This window comes from Micromys minutus (assembly GCF_963924665.1).
Source record: "Micromys minutus genome assembly, chromosome: 22".
NCBI classification, from domain to species: domain Eukaryota; kingdom Metazoa; phylum Chordata; class Mammalia; order Rodentia; family Muridae; genus Micromys; species Micromys minutus.
This window is the reverse complement of record NC_137957.1, coordinates 44501875-44521692: the sequence shown is the minus strand read 5'-3', so window position 1 is coordinate 44521692 and position 19818 is coordinate 44501875. Positions and strand designations below refer to the sequence as shown.

Here is a 19818-nt window from a genome sequence, read left to right as displayed (position 1 = left end):
GCCAATCCCTTACTCCCTTAGTCCTCCGCGGTGTGCACACTGAACACTCAGAGTTCTTTCCAGCCACGAGGCCTTTGCACTGGTGTGTGCCCCTGCCTGGTGTGCCCCTGCCTGGTGTGCCCCTTCCACTTGCTCTAGTTTTGACTCCTAACCGTGCCTTTTCCTCCGGGTGGCCTCTCCTTCCTGTGGCAACCCCCACTCCAGTTAACTTCATTCTGGCACCTCTGCAGTTCTCAGCACTTACTCCAGCCGTTTTATCAGCAATGTCTTAGCATCCGTTCTTACCACTGGTGTGAAGGCTCCGTGAGGATGGAGGCCGCGGCCATCTTGTTCAGCCGTGTATCCCCAGCACATCGCAGCAGGGCTTTTAGTGATGAAAGAATGATTAGATTGGGTGTAAAATTTGCACACTCAAGGACGGTCTGTTTCCACCGGGAATTCCAGACAATGGTAACACTTCTTCATTAAAGAAGACAAACATGGGTTCTGAATTTTATAGATCAAAGAGACTTCTTTAAATGACATTTACTAGCCAAGATAACGAGGCTCCCTTTGAAAAGGGATTGAAACAAACAACTGAAGAGAAACAATCATCTATTTGGACACATTTGTTCAGCCAGAACAATCAGTCTTGAAGTAGGCTGTACATGTGTGATGCCATCTCAGTTGTAACGTAATGTTATGGAGAGTCACGTGCAAAATGGGTTTATGGGCATAACTGTGGAGTGTCTTGATTACGTTAACAGCGGTGGAGCAGCAGTGGAAAGACCTGCCCTCTGTGGGTGGTACTTTTCCCTAGGCTAGGACCTTGGGTGGTATGAACAGACAAGGTGAGCTGCATAAGTATTCCTCACTCTCTGCTTCCTGATTGTGGATGCGATGTGACCATCTGCTTCAAGCTCCTGCCTGCTGCCTTGACTTCTTTGCATGATGGACTATACCCTTGAACTGTGAGCCAAAGGAAACACTCTCTCTCCTAAGTGGCTTTTGTCAGGGCATCCTTTCACAGTGAGAAGAAACTAAGACAACACTAAAGAAATAATTGTCTTCTTACCAAAACTCTAGATCCAGAACAGTAATGGATGATACGCACTTTACAATATATCAGAATTTCAGAAGAGATGCAGTTCTTAATGCTTGATGTCTTTGGCATTGATTTTTTAAATGATATTTTACTCTTCAATCCACAGGTCCTTGTTATCTGAGTGGATACACATGGCTCTTCTACGCAAAAGTAAGAATTGAACTTCTGAATAACTATGAAGAAAGATGTTTTGGAAGAGTGTTTTAATGATGTGTGCTGTGTGTGTGTGTGTATGTATATGTGTATGTGTGTGTTCATGTATTTGTGTATATGTGTGTGTATTTGTGTATATGGTGTATGTATATGTGAGAATGTATATGTCTGTATGTTTGTTTGTGTATGTGAGTGTGTATGTGTGTGTGAGAATGTACATGTCTGTATATTTGTTTGTGTATGTGTGTGAGTGTGTATATGTGTGTGTGTGATGGTTTATATATGCTCTGCTCAAGGTGTGGCCCTGCTGGAGTAGGTGTGTCACTGTGAGTGTGGGTTATAAGATCCTCACCCTAGCTGCCTGGAAGCCAGTCTTCCACTAACAGCCTTCAGATAAAGATGTAGAACTCTCAGCTCCTCTTGCACCATGCCTGCTTGGATGCTGTCATGTTCCTACCTTGATGATAATAGACTGAACCTCTGAACCTGTAAGTCAGCCCCAAGTAAATGTTATCTGTGTAAAAGTTGTCTTGGTCATGGTGTCTGTTCACAGCAATAAACCCTAACTATGACAATGTGTGAGCATGTATGTGTGTGTACGTATGTATGTATGTATGTATAAATGTGTGTGTAAGAGTGTGTATGTATGTGTGTTAGTATGTATGTATGTATGTAAGTGTGTATGTATGTGTATGTGTGTGAATGTTTAGGTATGTGTGTAGGTATGTGTATGTGTATGAGTGTGTATATGTGTATATGTGTGTGTATATATGTACTTATGTGTGTGTGTGTGTATCTGTCTGTGAGTATGTGGGGGGTAGGAGTGTGCTTTTTATAGATCATTTCCCAAGTGATCATTCGTCAATGAGGATGATTTCTATGGGATTTTGCTGATATTTTGTTTAGAAATGGACTTACTATTTTGTTGGTAAATCCATTTTATACACTTTCACAAATCATATTTTTATAAAACCTGTGATTACAGTAATTTCCTCAGTCTAAATAAGCGTTTGCACTCATGCCTAAGCATTTGTAAAGGTCAATTTTTATTTTTTTATTTTTTTCTGATTTTATTAGATATATTTTATTTACATTTCAATCTCCTTTCCTGGATTTCCCTCCATATCCCATTCCCTCCATTACCCCACTCCCTGCTTCTATGAGGATGTTCACCCACCCACTCACTCCCTCCCACTTCCCTACCCTGACATTCCCCTACACTGCAGCATCAAACCTTGACAGGACCAAGGGCTTCTCCTCCCATTGATGCCCAACAAGGCCATGCTCTGCTACATGTGCAGCTGGAGCCATAGGACCGTCCATGTGTACTCTTCAGCTCCTTCAATTCTTCCTCTAAGTCCTCCATTAAGGACCCTGTTCTCAGCTATATCAGGTTCCTGTCAGCATGCACTTCTGGACATCAGCAATATTGTTTGGGTTTGGTGCCTGAGTATGGGCTGGATCCCCAGGTGGGACAGTCTCTGGATGGCCTTTGCTTCAGTCTCTGCTTCAAGCTTTGTCTCCATATTTTCTCCTGAGAATATTTTTGTTCCCCCTTCTAAGAAGGACTGAAACATTTGCACTTTGGTCTTCCTCCTTCTTGAGCTTCATATGGTCTGTGAATTGTATCTTGGGTAATACGAGCTTTGGGGCTAATATCCACTTATCAGTGAGTTCATACCATGTGTGTTCTTTTGTGACTGGGTTACCTCACTCAGGATGATATTCTCTAGTTCCATCCATTTGCATAAGAATTTCATGAACTCATTATTTTTAGCAGCTGAGTAGTACTCCATTGTGTAACTGTACCACATTTTCTGTATCCATTCCTCTATTTGTTTGTTTATTGGTTTTCTTTTGTTTTGTTTTGTCTTTGAGCCAAGGTTTCCTCTGTGTAGCTCTGTCTGTCCTGGAACTTGCTTTGTAGACCAGGCTAGGCTGGCCTTGAACTCAGATCTGTGTACCTCTGCCTCCTGAGTGCCAGGATTAAAGGTATGTGCCACACTGTCTATCCTTCAAGTTTCTATTCTTGTTCTTAAAGGGTCAGGTCAAATTTTCACACCTTTAAACACCTATATTCTCTCCTGCTTTTAGAGTAGGACATTATTAGTTTAAGGAAAACCTCAGTAACCTGATACTGTTACTCCACTCTTAGTGTTCCCTGGGTTAAATGAAAATGAATGACAACCAATTACATTTGAACTTCATATAAATGAGGAATTACTTTCAGCTTCCCTTGCAAATATTGCAAGGAACACACTCAACCTAAGTATTCTTTTATTCCTGGCAACTTTTTGTCCGTGGTAACAACCACAGTTGGAAGGGTCAGACACTGGGCCACCTCTCTAAAGATGGTGGCCGGTGAATAGTTATCAGATCTCCTGAGGCCTATAGAACATTTTACTTCTTCCTGGTCTGTGGCAGCTATCTATGTCTGAAACTTCCCAAAAGGGAAAGTTGGAAACTGGACCTCATCAAGACTGAACCACAGAGGTTCAGGACCTAACACTCTCTAGTTATTTTTCTCTTCTTCCTCCTCCTCCTCCTCCTCTTCCTCCTCCTTCTCTCCCTCCCCTCCTCCTCTCCCTCCTTCTTTACAAATATGAACCCCAAAGCCTGACGGTCAAAAAAATAAACTATCATAAAGCCAAAAATGATCTTCAGAGAAGATTTACATTATTATTATCTGTATCAGAGAAGCCCACAGAGGCTCAGGGAAGTTAGGCACCGGATCTAAGTATGCAGCACTACGAGATGGTGAGATTGAGGTTTGAATCTGACTTCATATCCCATCTCCTTCTCTTCCCCACAGGAGTTACAATGTAGCTCAGGCTGGCTCTGAGTACAGGGCCACTGGCCAGGATCACATCCCTGACTCTCCCAGCATGCCCCACACACTTCACACTCATGCTTACCCTATGGCAAAGTCACATCTCCCAGGTTTTCCCCCATTTGTGTACTTTCTTTGACCCATATTACCGAAAAGGTCTTCTTTAAGCACTTAATATTGATAAGGTATGTTTTGTGATAGAAAGTTTCCGTAAATAGAAAAATATCTACCCCTGACACCAGAAGAAGATGATCTTTTCACCAACAACCAGGAATGTGTGTTCCCTACTCAAAAAATGCCTCCCAAGAGCAAGCACCAGAAAAGTATGGAACAGAGGGAGGCCGAGAACTAAGCATTATGACTCTTACCTGGAGCCAGGATTCTTGGCACATCCTTGACTGGCATTCAAATTAACTGAGGCACAGCTGTGTTCTACTACCTTGAGTGTGTTCAGAATTAACAGTAGCTCATAGAAGGCATTCTGGAAATGATGTTGTTTATAAGATGGATGTACTGTTCATGCCAGGCAGCCTCCTGAGGTGACTGAATTTGAGGCCTCTGTCATCAAACTGTCTGGGTTAGTTCTGGGCCTCTGCCATCAGACCTTCTGGGTTAATCTGGGCCTCTACCATCAGACTCCCTGGGTTAGTTCTGGGCCTCTGCCATCAGACTGCCTGGATTAGTTCTGGGCCTCTGCCATCAGACTGCCTGGGTTAGTTCTGGGCCTCTACCATCAGACTGCCTGGGTTAGTTCTGGGCCTCTGCCATCAGACTGCCTGGGTTAGTTCTGGGCCTCTACCATCAGACTACCTGGGTTAGTTCTGGGCCTCTGCCATCAGACTGCCTGGGTTAGTTCTGGGCCTCTACCATCAGACTACCTGGGTTAGTTCTGGGTCTCTGCCATCAGACTGCCTGGGTTAGTTCTGGGCCTCTATCATCAGACTGCCTGCATTAGTTCTGGGTCTTCCTTGCACTCTGAGGAGCCTGACCATGGTGCACAGGGTCAATGCATTACTACAGACTGCCCCATGTCCTCTGTAAGGCTGCCCACACTGCCATTTGGGATTTCCCCCAGTGCTTTGAGCGTTTGATGTACTTCCCTTTTTATTTCAGTTAATCAAGTGTTGCTGTTTCTTCTGGTCCTGACGCTTTGTGGGATTCTGTACAAGAAAGTTCGTAAGGGAGCTGTACTTAAGAATGAAGCAGGTGAGCAAGCATGGAGTCTGTCAAGACAAGACCCTAAGAAGGTGCTTTTTATGGTTTCCATTGGGTTCAGTGGTAAATGACAATGTGGTTAACTCCTAAGAGCCAGCATGTAGATATCTTCCCTAGGGCAGCAGCTTTCTTATGCCACATGATGATCGGTAATGTTCAAACCATATCACATGTAAAAGTCACATAGACAGCCTGTTAGAACACACCTGAGCCGAGTGTGTGTTACACACACTTGTGATCCCAGCACCTGGAGGTTGAGGTAGGAAGATTGTGAGATCGAGGTTAGCCTGGGCTACATAGTGAGTTTGGGGCCTACCTGAGTTACAAAGTCTCAAACTTCATCACTAGATCCTACCTGGGGTTTAGCATCACAGATGGTGTGGGCCAGGGGATCAGTTGGTGCTAGGGCTCTTGTTTTGGGACCATCCTGAGGGACTGCTCAGCACCCTGTCTTTTAGAGCTTCCCCACATTTTGCTGTTGAGAATGACCCCTTCCCTCCTCTTACTGATCCAGTCTATTAGTATGTAAAGGACTCCCAACAGTTCAACTTAAAGATCCACCCTCCCCCGAAGAGGTCAACAGCCCTGTTGCTCAGGAGACAGATTGGTTCCCAACAGCCAAGGCAAGCCGCTCACCCTTCCATCAGCTTCCATCAGCTTCCATCAGCAAACCACCCACAGCTCTCACTGCAGGGGAGCTGATGGCCTCCTGACATCCATGAGCACCTGCATTCGTGTGCACACACTCCCACAGGCATGCACACACACACACACACACACACACACACACAGCCTTTAGTTGATCCTATGGCCTCATCAGCCTACACTGAAAACCCTATTTTCCTCTTCCTGGATGAATGCATTGAGATAGTAGTACCCTTACAAACCCAAAGTACACACGAAAAATCAGCCCTCCAAAAATGAAAAAACTGTTACTATGTTGTTTACATTTTAAATTGATTTTCATATTAGTCCAAGAGATACCTTCTAATTATGGAAGCTATAGAAAAATATTACCTATAGAAAAAAAAAAGCTGAGAAGGAGAAATTCTTATGTATGCTAAGTAGGAGAAACAATTTACTGAAAAATATGATTGAATTTTGGTTTTAAAATCATATATACCGAGGGCTGGAGAGATGGCTCAGCGGTTAAGAACACTAACTGCTTCTCCAGAGGTCCTGAGTTCAATTCCCAGCAACCACATGGTGTCTCACAACCATCTGTAATGAGATCTGATGCCTGATTCTGGTGTGTCTGAAGACAGCGACAGTGTTCTCATATACAAAATAAATCTTTAAAAAAAAAATCATATATACCTGGAGGCTAGAGAGATGGCTCAGTGGGTAAGAGTGCTTGTTCCGTGTCTTAGTTACTGTTCTATTGCTGTAAAGAGACAGCGAGACCAAAGCACCTCTTAAGAAGAGTCATTTAATTGAGGGTTTACAGTTTCAGAGGGGTTGGCTCATGGTCATCATGGTGGGCTCATGTGACAGCAAGCAGCATGTCACTGGGGCCGAGTGTTTACATTTTATTCACCTAATGGAGGCAGAGAGAGACTGTGCCTGGTGGAGCCGTGGTAACTGTGGTACACATGGGCTTTTGAAGCCTCCAAACCTAGCCCAGTGGCACACCTCCTCCAATAAGGCTAATCCTTCCTAAACAGTTTGCCAACTGGAAACCAAACATTTAAATATATGAGCACCTGGGGGGCCATTCTCCTTCAAGTCACCACACTCTGCAAACGTGAGAGCCTAAGTTTGAATCCAGCAGCCATACATATAAAAAGCCAGACATGGCTATGGGTGCCTGTAACCCACGTGTTGAAGGGGCAGAGACAGGTGCTTCTCAGGAGCCCTACGGAGCCCAGCTAGCCTAGTCAAGATGGCAAGAAAGACACTTGTAAAGAAAGACACTGGACATCCTGCTTGGGCCTGTGCATGCATGTAAGAATACATAAACTCCCATGTTCACACACACACACACACACACACACACACACACACACAAGTCAAATAGATGTGTGTCCTTTAGAACTCCCACAAAGGAATGCTTAGGAGCAGAGCCACACTCTAACAGAGCTCTGCCTTTGGAGTGGGAGTGGGCAGGTCTGCAAAACTACCTAAGCTTTACCAGATCCTTTTCTGTTTGGGCTGGAAGTCTTCCACGGAATCTATACTAATTTTTATTATTTAAGCGTCGTTAATTTCAGCCAGACATAGAGTTGCGTACTTTTATTTTTTTAAAGATTTATTTGTTATATATAAGTACACTGTAGCTATTTTCAGACACACCAGAAGAGAGCATCAGATCTCATTACAGATGGTTGTGAGCCACCATGTGGTTGCTGGGATTTGAACTCAGGACCGTTGGAAGAACAGTCAGTGCTCTTAGCCATGGAACCATCTCTCCAGCCCGAGGTGCGTCCTTTTAATCCTAGTACTCAGGAGTCAGAGACTGACAGATTGCTGTTCCAGGCTCCACCCATGACTCTCCACTCTTCTATCTTCCGGTCCCTACAAACATCCGGGAGGGCTCTGGGGTCTAGGGCCACCGTATGGCTCGGAGGAGTGACTCAAAAAGCTCACAGTGTGATGGAGAACCAGACATAAAAACAGGCTCCAAACTTGCAGAAATAGGGATTAACGAGGGCATCCATTCCTGTGCCGGTCCTTAGGACCGAAGCAGAGGACAGAGACAAGACTGCCGGTCTTTGCCCTCGTGGCGCTCCCATTCAATGGGAAATGACAGATAAACAGTGTGGCTGGCCCAGGAATCCAGCCACAGCCGGCACCCGGGACCCTGCGCTGGGAATTTGTCGCAGACTTCCTGCACGGCGGATGTCAGTATGTAGCTGGGACGGATATGTGAGAGTTAACCACGAAGAGCAGAGAATGATTCCAGACGACAGAACAGCATGTGTGAAGACAGGTAGAGAGCATGCGCCGCCTGGTGTTGAGGCAGTCACGAGTTTGGTATTGGTGAAGAAGTGCTAGTGGTGATTCTGCACAGCCAAGCCTGCGTGGCAGTTAGGTCACCTCACGTGGCTGCATGGTGACAGCTTGCCCCTAAAGGAACAATCTGTAAACAAGTCTGGTTTTGTTTTGCTTTTTAAAACTGACGACTTGGAAAGTGGGGCAAGACGATCAGAAACTCAAGGCTGGCCTGGGCTACATGAGATGCTGGACCCCAAACATTATTTCTTTATAAAACAATAATTTGGGCTGGAGAGATGGCTCAGCGGTTAAGAGCACCTACTGCTCTTCCAGAGGTCCTGAGTTCAATTCCCAGCAACCACATGGTGGCTCACAACCATCTGTAACGGGAATCCGATACCTTCTTCTGGGGTGTCTGAAGACAGCAACAGTATATTCACATACATGAAATAAATAAATTTAAAAAGAAATTCATGGCTACTTTGTGAATTTTTAAAAAAAAATAATAAACACAAACAAAATTAAAAATCACTTACATTTTCATAAACAGACACAGATAAACTTGTGGCTATGTGTGTATCACATTGGGATCAAAGACCAGAAAGCATTGACTGATTGATTGATTCTTTAGGGCCTCACTGTGCAGTCTTGGCTGGCCTGGAACACATTTATACAGCCCAAGCTGGCCTTAAACTCCAGAGGCCTACCTACTTCTGCCTCCACATGTACCAACACATCCAGCTAAGAATTCTATATTACTCTCCTTCGAGGTCTATTATGAGATTCTCTCAGGTAGGGAACTAGATTTTGAAAAACATTTTTCTTTTCTAGTAGGAGAAACAGAAGGGGTAGGGGAAAAAACATAAAAAGAAACAGAGAGGTCATTTACAAAATACACCTCATAGTGTGTTTCAGTAAGTACTTACTGAATTAAATACCAGCTAGAGCTACCTTGGACTTAGGTGAGAGAAGTTTTATAAAACCGTCTGCAAAGAGGTCAAATCTAATAAAACTCAGGTATGCACAGCCTGGTTTCTGTTCTTCACAACTCGAGATATAATGTGGTAGCTGCCATGGTTTTGTGTCTTCTGATGCTAAAGGATGGTCAGCTATTCACTGAAAGGGCCAGTCACGTCCTTTCCTTAGTCCTTTCTCTGTTAGCATTCGGGAAACTTGTCTAAGCAATGGAGAGCAACAGCTAAACCATAGCAATACAGCAGACTTGAGGGGTGGGGGTTACTGCTGGGCCCTCAAGGCTCTGCCCTTCCTGTGTGTTTCCCCTGTGTGTGCAATGCTGTGGACTGGCTTCTGAAGAAGAATCCTGAAATAATAAGGACTTAGAACTTCACCCTGTCTTCCCACGAAAATCTGACACAGATTCACAGCCCATCAGATCAAAATCCTGTATGCGCTACGGTTCTGATATCCTAAGTATCGGCAGTCTAAGAAGGCTCATGGCCTCTTGGCATCATGTTAACATCCTGACAGAGGGAGGAAATGAGAAGAAAGTATTAGTATTAGTTGAGAAGGAAGTATTATCTGCAGATTCTGTAGATGCACACATTACTCAAAAGAGCATCCCATTTGCCCAACTTGATCACATTTTTTCATCAAGGGAATCTGGGGGAAAATTAGTTTTAGTGGTTGGCCATAGGCCAGCTGAAATTTTCCTGTTTCCAGGGGACGGAGAGACTGGGTGTGGGAGACTGTCTTTCCCTGCACTGTGGACTAGGAGTTAGAGACTGCTCGCCCGAGAAGTTCCTTGTGCTCTGAGTCACTGATTTTGTTGTTTCCAGATGATGATTCTGAGTCCCCCGAGGACATGGAAGAGGAGATTCCAGTGGTGATCTGTGCAGCTGCGGGGAGAATGGGAGCAGCCATGACGGCCATCAACAGCATCTACAGCAACACTGACGCCAACATCGTGTTCTATGTAGTTGGACTACGGAACACGCTGTCTCGAATACGGTAGTTTACATGGGTTCTTTGAATGTTCTATTTTTTTAATCTTTCTTTCTTTAAATGGTCATCTATTCTTTTTCTCCTCCTTCTCCTTCTCCTTCTCTTTCTCCTCTTTCTTCCTCTTCTTCTCCTCCTCTTTCTTCCTCTCCTCCTCCTTCTTCTTCCTCTCCTTCTTCCTCTTTTCCTCTCCTTCTTCTTCCTCTCCTCCTCCTCCTCCTTCTTCTCTTTCTTCTCCTTTTTCTCTTCTTTTCTTCCTTCTCTTCTTTCTTCTTGTTCTTCTTGTTCCTCCTCTTCTTCCTCTATTTTCTTTCTTTAAAAAAAATTACTTTATATATATGAGTACACTGTAGCTGTCTTCAGACACACCAGAATAGAGCATTGGATCCCATTACAGATGGGCATGAGCCACCATGTGGTTGCTGGGAATTGAACTCAGAACCTCTGGAAGAGCAGTCAATGCTCTTAACCTCTGAGCCATCTCTCCAGCACCTTCCCCCCTTTACTTTCTTAATGATTATTATTATTTCTTAAGCATTCTCACTAACTCTATATTTGGGAAAAGGTGCTAGAGGCTTAATCCATGTTTCACATAGACTAAGCACAAGCTCTACCACCAAACCATACATGACCTGTGATGTTTGAACTACAAGTTTACAGTAATAAAATCTTATAGATGATATTATAACTTTGAGCTTGTTTTTCCTATAACAGAACATACTGAAAAATGGATCGGAGTTAGAGTAAGAAGAAAACAATAGAAGAATCAGGGTTTAGATGAGTTTTAGAAATGCAGGGTAACCGTGTGATCTTGGCCTGGGCAGTGCCTCCCTGAGCCCAGGAGTCAGGAATAAAAAGCTGACAGCCTTGCCTGTGTAACACAAGAGGTTCTGGACAACGAAGAGTGAGTGGGATTGGTTCGGAAATAGAAGGATGGCTTATAATGAGAAACTGTTTCAAAATGTAAGACCAGTGGGGAAAAGAATATAAAATATGAACAGACACCAAGGCTCAGGATTCCCTGCACAGCTCTGTAAAAACAGCATCGCCAAGAGCCAGCACCTGTGCTCATGGATTCAAGAGGCTGGGGAAGAAGGGTTGCAAATTAGAGACCGCATTAGGCTGCATGGCGAGACCTTATCCCAAATAAACAAGTTAGTCAATAACCAACCAACCAACCAACTAAATAATTAACCAACTAACTAACCAGCCAGCTAACCAACCAATTAACCAACCAGGCAACTAACCAACTAACTAACCAACCAACCAACCAGCCAGCCAGCCAACTAGCCAAAAAAGAATAGAGCATGCAATTCATGCAATTCATAGTGACACAGTCAGCAGAGTGGACCGTCTCTAGTTCTTGTCGGTCCTCCCTCCCCCAATGTTTAAATATATTTGAAACCTGTTCTCCTTGAAGCAGAACTTAAAAGTAGAAGGTATGACCCCCACAGTTCATCTCTGTAGATCGCCACAAGCAAAACATACTTCTGTGGCAACTATCACATTCCCCACCATCAGTGGCAAGAGCTCTGCCACCGAGCTACCTACCCCTAGCCCTTCGCTGCCAGTTTGCAATCAACTGCAAATGTGGCCCTCTGTGGCCTGGGTGGCCACCAACTTTGTTTTTGAGATGATGTCTACCAGGAATGTCATAATGAATTAGATGCAAGACAGACATCCTGTGAGGCTAAGGGCTGAAGGGGAGAGGGCGGAGGAGGAAAAAAGACAGGCTGGGGTTGGGGGGAGAGAAAGACAAAGGGGGGGGGGACAAAGGGGGGGAGGATCAGCCACAGCGTCTCAGCAGTAGCAGATAGCAGTTGTCTGGCGAGTGCAGTCGCTGTTTGAGGAGGAAGGACCCAATCTTGTTGCTCTAGCTTCCTGGGAGGATCTTTGGATGTGGAGCTATACTCGGTTATTACCACCTTTTTCATTTCCTTGCAGAATGAGTTATGAGATTGGGGGTGGGGGTGGAAGTGAAGCCAGATGGCCAAGCAATCAGAAGGTTTTACAGCATAAATCCGGCGCCTACATACACTCAACTGTAACTTTCTAAGGCCAGAGCACAGCATCCCCTGGAAGATAAGCAGATTAAGTCGAGGAAAGATTTGAAACTCGGACTTGAGGTTTTCTGTTATCTCTTTAGAAAATGGATCGAGCATTCTAAACTGAGAGAAATAAACTTCAAGATTGTGGAGTTCAACCCTATCGTTCTCAAGGGGAAGATTAGACCAGACTCATCGCGGCCTGAGCTGCTCCAGCCTGTGAGTGTCCGAGTCACGCACATAGTGTGGACAGCGGGGACAGTTCTGCCTCCACATTCCCTGTGGAGCCCTAGCCATCTGATGCATGCAACGGGATATTTCAGCCCCGTGTCTGCCAGATCTCCACGAAGCTCTGCTTATTTTAACTTCGCAGCCACCTGCTCCAGGGAGGCTCGGAGATGGTTTATATAAGCGTAACTGCTGGAAAGAGATGAGGTGTAAACATGGAGACTGTGGATGCGCGATCGGAGAGGGCCACGGCGGTAGCTGGGGGTGGGCGGGGTGGTGAGGTCTCTGCTTAGTCAACGGTTAGCTCTGATTCCTCCGGTAGCCGAGGGCAGCCAGCAGCATAAAAGCTGCTTGCCTCAGTCAGTGTTGGACACAATATATTTGAAGAGAAACCAGTTCTTTTCCTAGTGTTGGGGGTCATTTTTCTTGCAGAGTTTGTCTCCTTCATGAAGAACAGGTGTGTGTGTGTGTGTGTGTGTGTGTGTGTGTTGTGTGTTATATGCTTATATGTCAGCGAGCCCGTTTTGGATAAATGCGCTTCACTCATCTTTTCGTGTGGGTACTGGGGATTCGAACTTACGTTCTCATGGTTACCCTCTGAACCATCTTCCAGTCCAAGAGCAGTTCCCAATGGCAATTTAGTAGAGACTGGCCACCTGCTGTATGCAGTTTATAGAGATCTTTCCTTTCTGTTTAGTTTCTAAAGCCTCTGTCTGAGACGCAACCCTTCCCTAATCCCAGCCACTTACGGTCAGTTGCTTGTGATGACTGAACATCACTAATGAAAACCCTACAAACTCGTGTTTCTCTGACTGTTCTCTGGAGCAAGAAGTTAAAAGGCTGGGCTTGTTGCTGGTGGTGGTGGTGGTGGTGGTGTGTGTGTGTGTGTGTGTGTGATTATTAAGGCTAATTACTTGTGTTATCTAATTGATGGAAGGTAGAGAAAGCAGGAAGTCTGTACTCTGATAGACTGACCAGGGAGTTTTGGGGACTCTCACTGAAGCTGTCCCTGAATGGAAGGTGGGCATTGCGTCAGTGAGTGGGGATATGGATGAAGGAGGTGTTCTCCGGGCCAGCCTGGTCTCATCCCCAGAGCCCAGAGGGTCAGGTGCTAAGAAGCCAGGTGACTGATTCACTTTAACCTGTTCTATTCCATCCCACTCATGCGGTTAACCCGTCACGGTCACAGCTAACTTGCAAGTGCCGTACAAACTCGTGCCTTTTCCTACCGAGGTTTCTCTGTCTTCACAGCTGAACTTTGTACGGTTTTATCTCCCTCTGCTTGTCCATCAGCATGAGAAAGTCATCTATTTGGACGACGATGTCATCGTACAAGGTATGCTCGCTGACTGCTGAGAACCCTGGAAGGGCGCAGCTGCTAAATACAATGACTCACCCTTTCTCTTCGTTTCCCACGTAGCTAGCTGCCTAGTGACTTCAAACACTTTATAAAGTGAATGCAGCGTTGTGGTAAAGCTAAGCGTATTTTGAGGCTGGGCAGTGGTGGCGCTCAGGAAGCAGAGGCGAGTGGATCTTTGAGTTTAAAGCCAGCCTGGTCTACAGAGAGGGATCCAGGACAGCAGGGTCTACACAGAGAAACCCTGTCTCAAAACCAAAGACCAACAAAACAAACAAAAACTTGGCATAATTTGAAAGCAGGGTTTGATACTTCCCTGGATAATCTAGAGGCTTCGGAGGGGCCTTCTCTGATTGCCGAGTCTGCAGTAATTTCCTTGATAGCATCTCTGTATTCGAACACATGCAGAGATAAGGTGTCGCTGGGAGGTTGTGTGTGTGCATGTTGTGTTCTCTTCCATTTGCAGAGAACTTAAGCATTCAGAGACTACACGTCAACAGACCTGATAAACACCCTTCTGAACGTTTCAAGTGGGTCCCTCAATAGGCATGAGATGTTTTGTGTTTTGAGGCAAGGTTTCTCTGTGTAGCCCTGGCTGTCCTAGAACTCACTCTGTAGACCAGGCTGGCCTTGAACTTAGAGATTTGTCTGCCTCCTGAGTGCTGGGCTTAAAGCCATGTGCCACTCCAGCCCCTCGGGTATGAAGTGTTCTTAAGAACGCTGCAACACCATGGGAAAATATGAACCTTGTACCCTTTGCTCTACTTAGGAATTAAGCTGAGGTTCTGTTTAGTCCTGAGATACTTGTGTTCTACTTGCTGATACTTCCAAACGCAGGTGACATCCAGGAACTGTATGACACCACCTTGGCTCTGGGCCATGCAGCAGCCTTCTCAGATGACTGTGACTTGCCCTCTGCTCAAGACATCCACCGCCTCGTGGGGCTACAGGTAGCCATACCATCACAGAACCCTACCTCTATCCTTCTCTGTCCCAATTGTCCAAGTCATCACTGTCCACCCATCCTAAGCCAGTGGGGATGACCAGGAGACGGGGGCAGTATGGGACTCCACTTTTCCCACCCACTTGGGCCCATTTCTGTAACCCATGGAGTCCCATTTTTCTAATCTGCACCATGGCACGGATGCTGTCTCTTGTGTCCCTGAGATGCAATGGGATGCTGTGAAGTGTCCGATGTGTAGAGGACGCTCTAAAATGGAGAGCTGGATCATAACATTGCTCATCACCACAGATTGGTAGTGGTTTGGTTCCCATTACATTGAGGCTCACATCTTTATGTAACTCCAATTCCAGGGGACCAATACCCTCTTCTGGCTTCCTTGAGCACCAGGCACACACATGGTACATATACATACTTGAAGACAAAACACTCATGCATGTAAGATAAAAATAAAATTGTTTTAAAGACAGCAGTGAGTAGCACTTTGTGGGAAGACTGCACTGGGAGCTGAGACTAGCTGGTGTCAGGAGGTATTTCGAAGCTGGCACAAACCGGATTAATCCATAGATTTGGATGAGGAGCCAAGGATGGCCTAATGGCTGTGCTTCTGCCTAAACAACAAGGATACAGACTCTATCTACTGAGGCAGGAAGGACAGGGAACCAGCTTTAAGACAGGACTCCATACAATCTGCCTGTTGGATCTGCTTAAGCATCAAGAAGGCAATGCCAGCTAGGCAGACGTGGCAGCTGGAAGGCTAGAGGTCCGAGCTGTCAGACAGATGGAATTTAGAGCCCTGAAGCAATAGGTTGTCAGTGGAATCAGCAAACAAGTAGCAGGTGCTGGGACTGAGAGCAGAGGCTGAACAGGAGGTAAAGCCAGCACTGGAGAGTGAGATAGCCCAGTGGGGAAAGTCACTTGTCCTGGAAGCCTGACCTGAACCCAGGATAAACCAGTTTTCTAAGTTGTCCTTTGACGTTTACACATGCCTATGCAGCATGCACACATGTGTGCACATACACAGAGACCCACACAGACACACAACCAGACACGTACCCACACACACTTTTAAACATATGCTGGTCATGTTGACAAATGTCTTTAATCCCAGCACTAGAAAGGGCAGCGGCAGACCTCTGTAAATTTGAGGCCAGCCTGGTCTAAATAGTGAGTTCCAGGACGACCAGAGCTACAAAGTGAGACCAGGTTCACACAACAAAACCCACCAAAGGAAAGCAGAAAGCTTCCAGAGGGGCAGAAGGAAGCCCAGGGATAGTGCGCTACAGCTTCAAGAACGTAAACCATTTTCCATAACAAAGACTCTGGCCCTCCCCCCTTCTCTCACAGAACACGTACATGGGCTATCTCGACTACCGGAAGAAGACCATAAAGGACCTTGGCATCAGCCCCAGCACCTGCTCTTTCAATCCTGGTGTGATTGTCGCCAATATGACTGAATGGAAACACCAGCGCATCACCAAACAGCTGGAAAAATGGATGCAGAAGAATGTGGAGTATGTGCGGGCTTCTCCGCCACCATTGCTCCCATCTGGGAACAAATGGCTTGGCTAACCTTTGCGTAGCTCAGGAGTTAAAATGAAACCAGACATCTGAGGTCAGATTTTCAGACTCTGTCAACCAAGAAAAGGCGCATGGGGACATTTTTTCCCCAGATGACAAAGATCTGAGAAATCGAGAGGAGGAATTCATCCTCTTTCTTCTTCACAATGAGTTGCTCAGTAATGTGACTTGAATTTTTTCCACTGAAAAAAATCTTCATTTATTTTAGTTGAATTTCTTTTGTAGGACTGCGGTGTGTGTGTGTGTGTGTGTGTGTGTGTGTGTGCACAGTTATGTGTGTGGATAACTTCAGGGTTCAGCCTCAGCCGCACAGGTCAGCTCTGTTTGAGACAGGATCTCTTGCTGGCTGGGAGCTCAGCAATTAGGCCAGCATCTGGCCATCCTCCTGTCTCCACAGGGCTTCCAAGCAGGGCTTTTCACACGGGTTCTGGGGCTAGATGCAAGCACTTTACTGACTGAGCTTTCTTCCCAGCACTTGCATTAAAAAAGTGACTTTTAATTTAAAATTTCAGTTGTAATTATCAAAATTTTAAAATAGAGCAAAAAAAATTACTAACACAACCACATCATTGTCTTTCCTATCAGTCTTTATTATTTTTATGATTTTATAGTATCTAAAATATTTATATTAAAAAATTTTAATTTTACATATTTTTAAATTCTTCATATTTCCATTTTTTAAAAAAAATAACTAAATTTAATTCTACGTCTGTGGTGTTCTGCTTCCTCCATGTGACTGTGTACCAAGACCAGTCTGCTCTACATGAGACCCTGTTCCTAACACCCCCCCATTATAAAATAGAAGTTGGGGGAAAGCAAAAAAGCCTTAAATCTTTAGCATCTATCTGCTTTGTGCTTGTGAGGGCTCCAGACCAAATGTTGCTTTTTTTTTTTTTTAATCCCATTTCTTAGGGAAAACCTGTACAGCAGCTCCCTGGGAGGAGGTGTGGCTACCTCTCCGATGCTGATTGTATTTCACGGGAAATATTCCACCATCAACCCGCTGTGGCACATACGGCACCTGGGTAAGTCCTTCCAGGAAGCTGGGGGAGTGAAAACCTCCACCGCAGCACCTATAGCCCAGGGCTTCAAGCCTTAGGGGTGACCTTGGCCACCTCTCCTCCTTAGCCCTCGGGCTCAGAATCTGCTAATGCAGGTGGCATCTCCAGTTGCCAGAGGGCTGCATTCTAGGATCCACAGAAAGGATTCCGACTAGGGCTGGAAAGATGGCTCCGCAGTTAGGAGCTCTGGCTGTTCATTAAGACCCAGATTCAATGCCCAGCACCCACGTGGCAGCTCCCAACTGTCTCTAATTCCAGTTCCAGGGGATCTGGCCCTCTCACGTAATACGTGAAAAATAAAAATAAAATTGAAATCAAATTACTTACAGAAGAGCTGATGGAGTGGTGCTTAGCATAGAACGTCCACCCAGCAAGCCTGGACAATCCCCTGGAACTGGAAGAGACAGTTGGGAGCTAGACCAGCCCCACTAGCAAGCCCTGGGTTTAAGTGAGAGGGCATTGCTTTAATATTGGGAAGAAACTGAAGAAGAAACCTCAGCTTCCCACAGATGGTCCAAAACAGAAAGATAAAGGACAGACCCTGAGGCAAACAGACTCACATTCACACCGTGTGAATTACCGACATGCAAAAAGGGCATACCTTTCTGAGGCAAAGAGCCCATTTTTCTCTGTAAGGTTTGAAATCAGGCAAGATATGTTAAATCAGTCTGTAGAGCAGTCCTTTGAAAACTGATCTGGTTGTAATTTGTTTTACATGTGGAAAGCAACAGTAACATTAAGATGTACTAAATTTGGGTCAAAACAGAAAGCCTTTCATTAGCTATAAAGTCGGTCCACACTGTCCTGGAGCTGAGGTGAAGATGGCTCTCAGATTTGTGGAGACTGGCTGGAAGCTGGTACCTGTAACCACAGGCTAAGGTGACTGACAGCTGCTAAAGACTGACAAAAGCCAGGTTCGACTGTTACTGACATGTAGCACAAGGACATAATCCTGGCTGCCCATTTTTCTCTACTCAATGGAGTTTCACTTATGGGGAAAACAACAGCAGAGGATATGTATTTTTTCCATATAAACTGTATTGTGAATGGCCTTCTAGAAGTACTGTAGAACACTCCGATGAATGACAGTATTACAGTCTCTTCACTATTAGAACACTCAGCTTATGTATGTTTATCACTCTATGGACTGGTGTCACACCAAGGGGGTTTGTGTGAGGTGTAACCACTGCTAACTGGGAACTTCTACCACAGCTTGTATGCAAGGTTTCATGGAAAATCGTGTTCTCTAATGCCTGTTGTTTCCCTCTGCACACACCGAAGGCTGGAACACGGATGCAAGATACTCCGAGCACTTTCTGCAGGAGGCTAAACTACTGCACTGGAATGGAAGACACAAACCCTGGGACTTTCCTAGTGTTCACAATGACTTATGGGAAACCTGGTTTGTCCCTGACCCTGCAGGGATCTTTAAACTGCATCACAATAGATGAAACACTCCAACAGTTAAAATACTCCCCAGATATAAATGGGACCCGCCCTTTATCCTGCTCTAATACTGTTCTTTATGGGTCACACCTCTGATATATATGATCTACAATGTAAGAAACAGAAACTACTGTGTACAACAGAACCGTGGCCCACACAGACAGATATAATTTCCGGAAGTTCAGATGGCACTTATGAGTAGCCCCATTGGTGTTTTAAGACAGGGTCTTGCTATGTTCCCCAGGTCTTGACCTGAATGACAACTATATCTGAAAATTTTCAAAATCTCTAACTTATTAGATATTTTTGGAGCAGTTCTTTTGCTTCGATTTTGTTTAAGATGAGGTCTCCCTGGCTGTGTTTAAGAGTGTGGTGCTTTTCCAGAGGACCCATGTTTCCCAGTATGGCAGTTCAGTTATCTATCCAGCTCCAGGGAATCCGACATTCTCTTCTGGCTTCCACAAGCACTGGGCACCCACGTGCTGTACAGACATTGCAGTTAAACAAGTTAACTGAGTGACGGCACATGCCGTTAATCCTAGCACTCAGGAGGCAGACAGGTAGGCAAATCTCTGTGAGTTCGAGGACAGCCTGGGCTACACACAGAGAAACCCTGTCTCATAACAAACAAACAAAAAAGATAGATAGGGTCTCTGTCTATATGCCTTGATAACTTGGAACTCACTATATCGACTTCAAACTCACAAAGATCTGCCTCTATATCAGGAGTGATAGAATTGAAGGCCTGCCCACAGTTTCTTTCTTTTTTTAAGTAGGTTATTGGTTTTGTCTTTTATAAAATTACAAATTTTAAAGTGTAGTATCTGTAAAAATAAACTGTTCAAGCTTTCTGTGATTTTCCTCATGCATTACTCTACATGTTAAATGTAAGATAAAGTAAACCGTCCTCAGGTTTACAGTGGGGAAGAATACCATTAAATCTTGCTAGAGAAAAGCCTGTATA

At 45.0% G+C, this 19818-nt stretch overlaps 1 protein-coding gene across 1 annotated transcript; it reads left to right on the top strand.

Moving 5' to 3' along the window:
* Positions 1 to 1215: 1215 nt before the first annotated feature.
* Positions 1216 to 19653, top strand: GLT8D2 (glycosyltransferase 8 domain containing 2; the record flags this gene model as incomplete). Its single annotated transcript, XM_080935761.1, has 9 exons — positions 1216 to 1234; positions 5181 to 5273; positions 10013 to 10184; positions 12322 to 12439; positions 13700 to 13784; positions 14643 to 14755; positions 16114 to 16280; positions 17260 to 17372; positions 18690 to 19653. 9 exons carry the CDS (start codon positions 1216 to 1218, stop codon positions 18857 to 18859), a joined length of 1050 nt encoding a protein of 349 aa, XP_080791887.1. The 3' UTR covers positions 18860 to 19653.
* Positions 19654 to 19818: the final 165 nt, after the last annotated feature.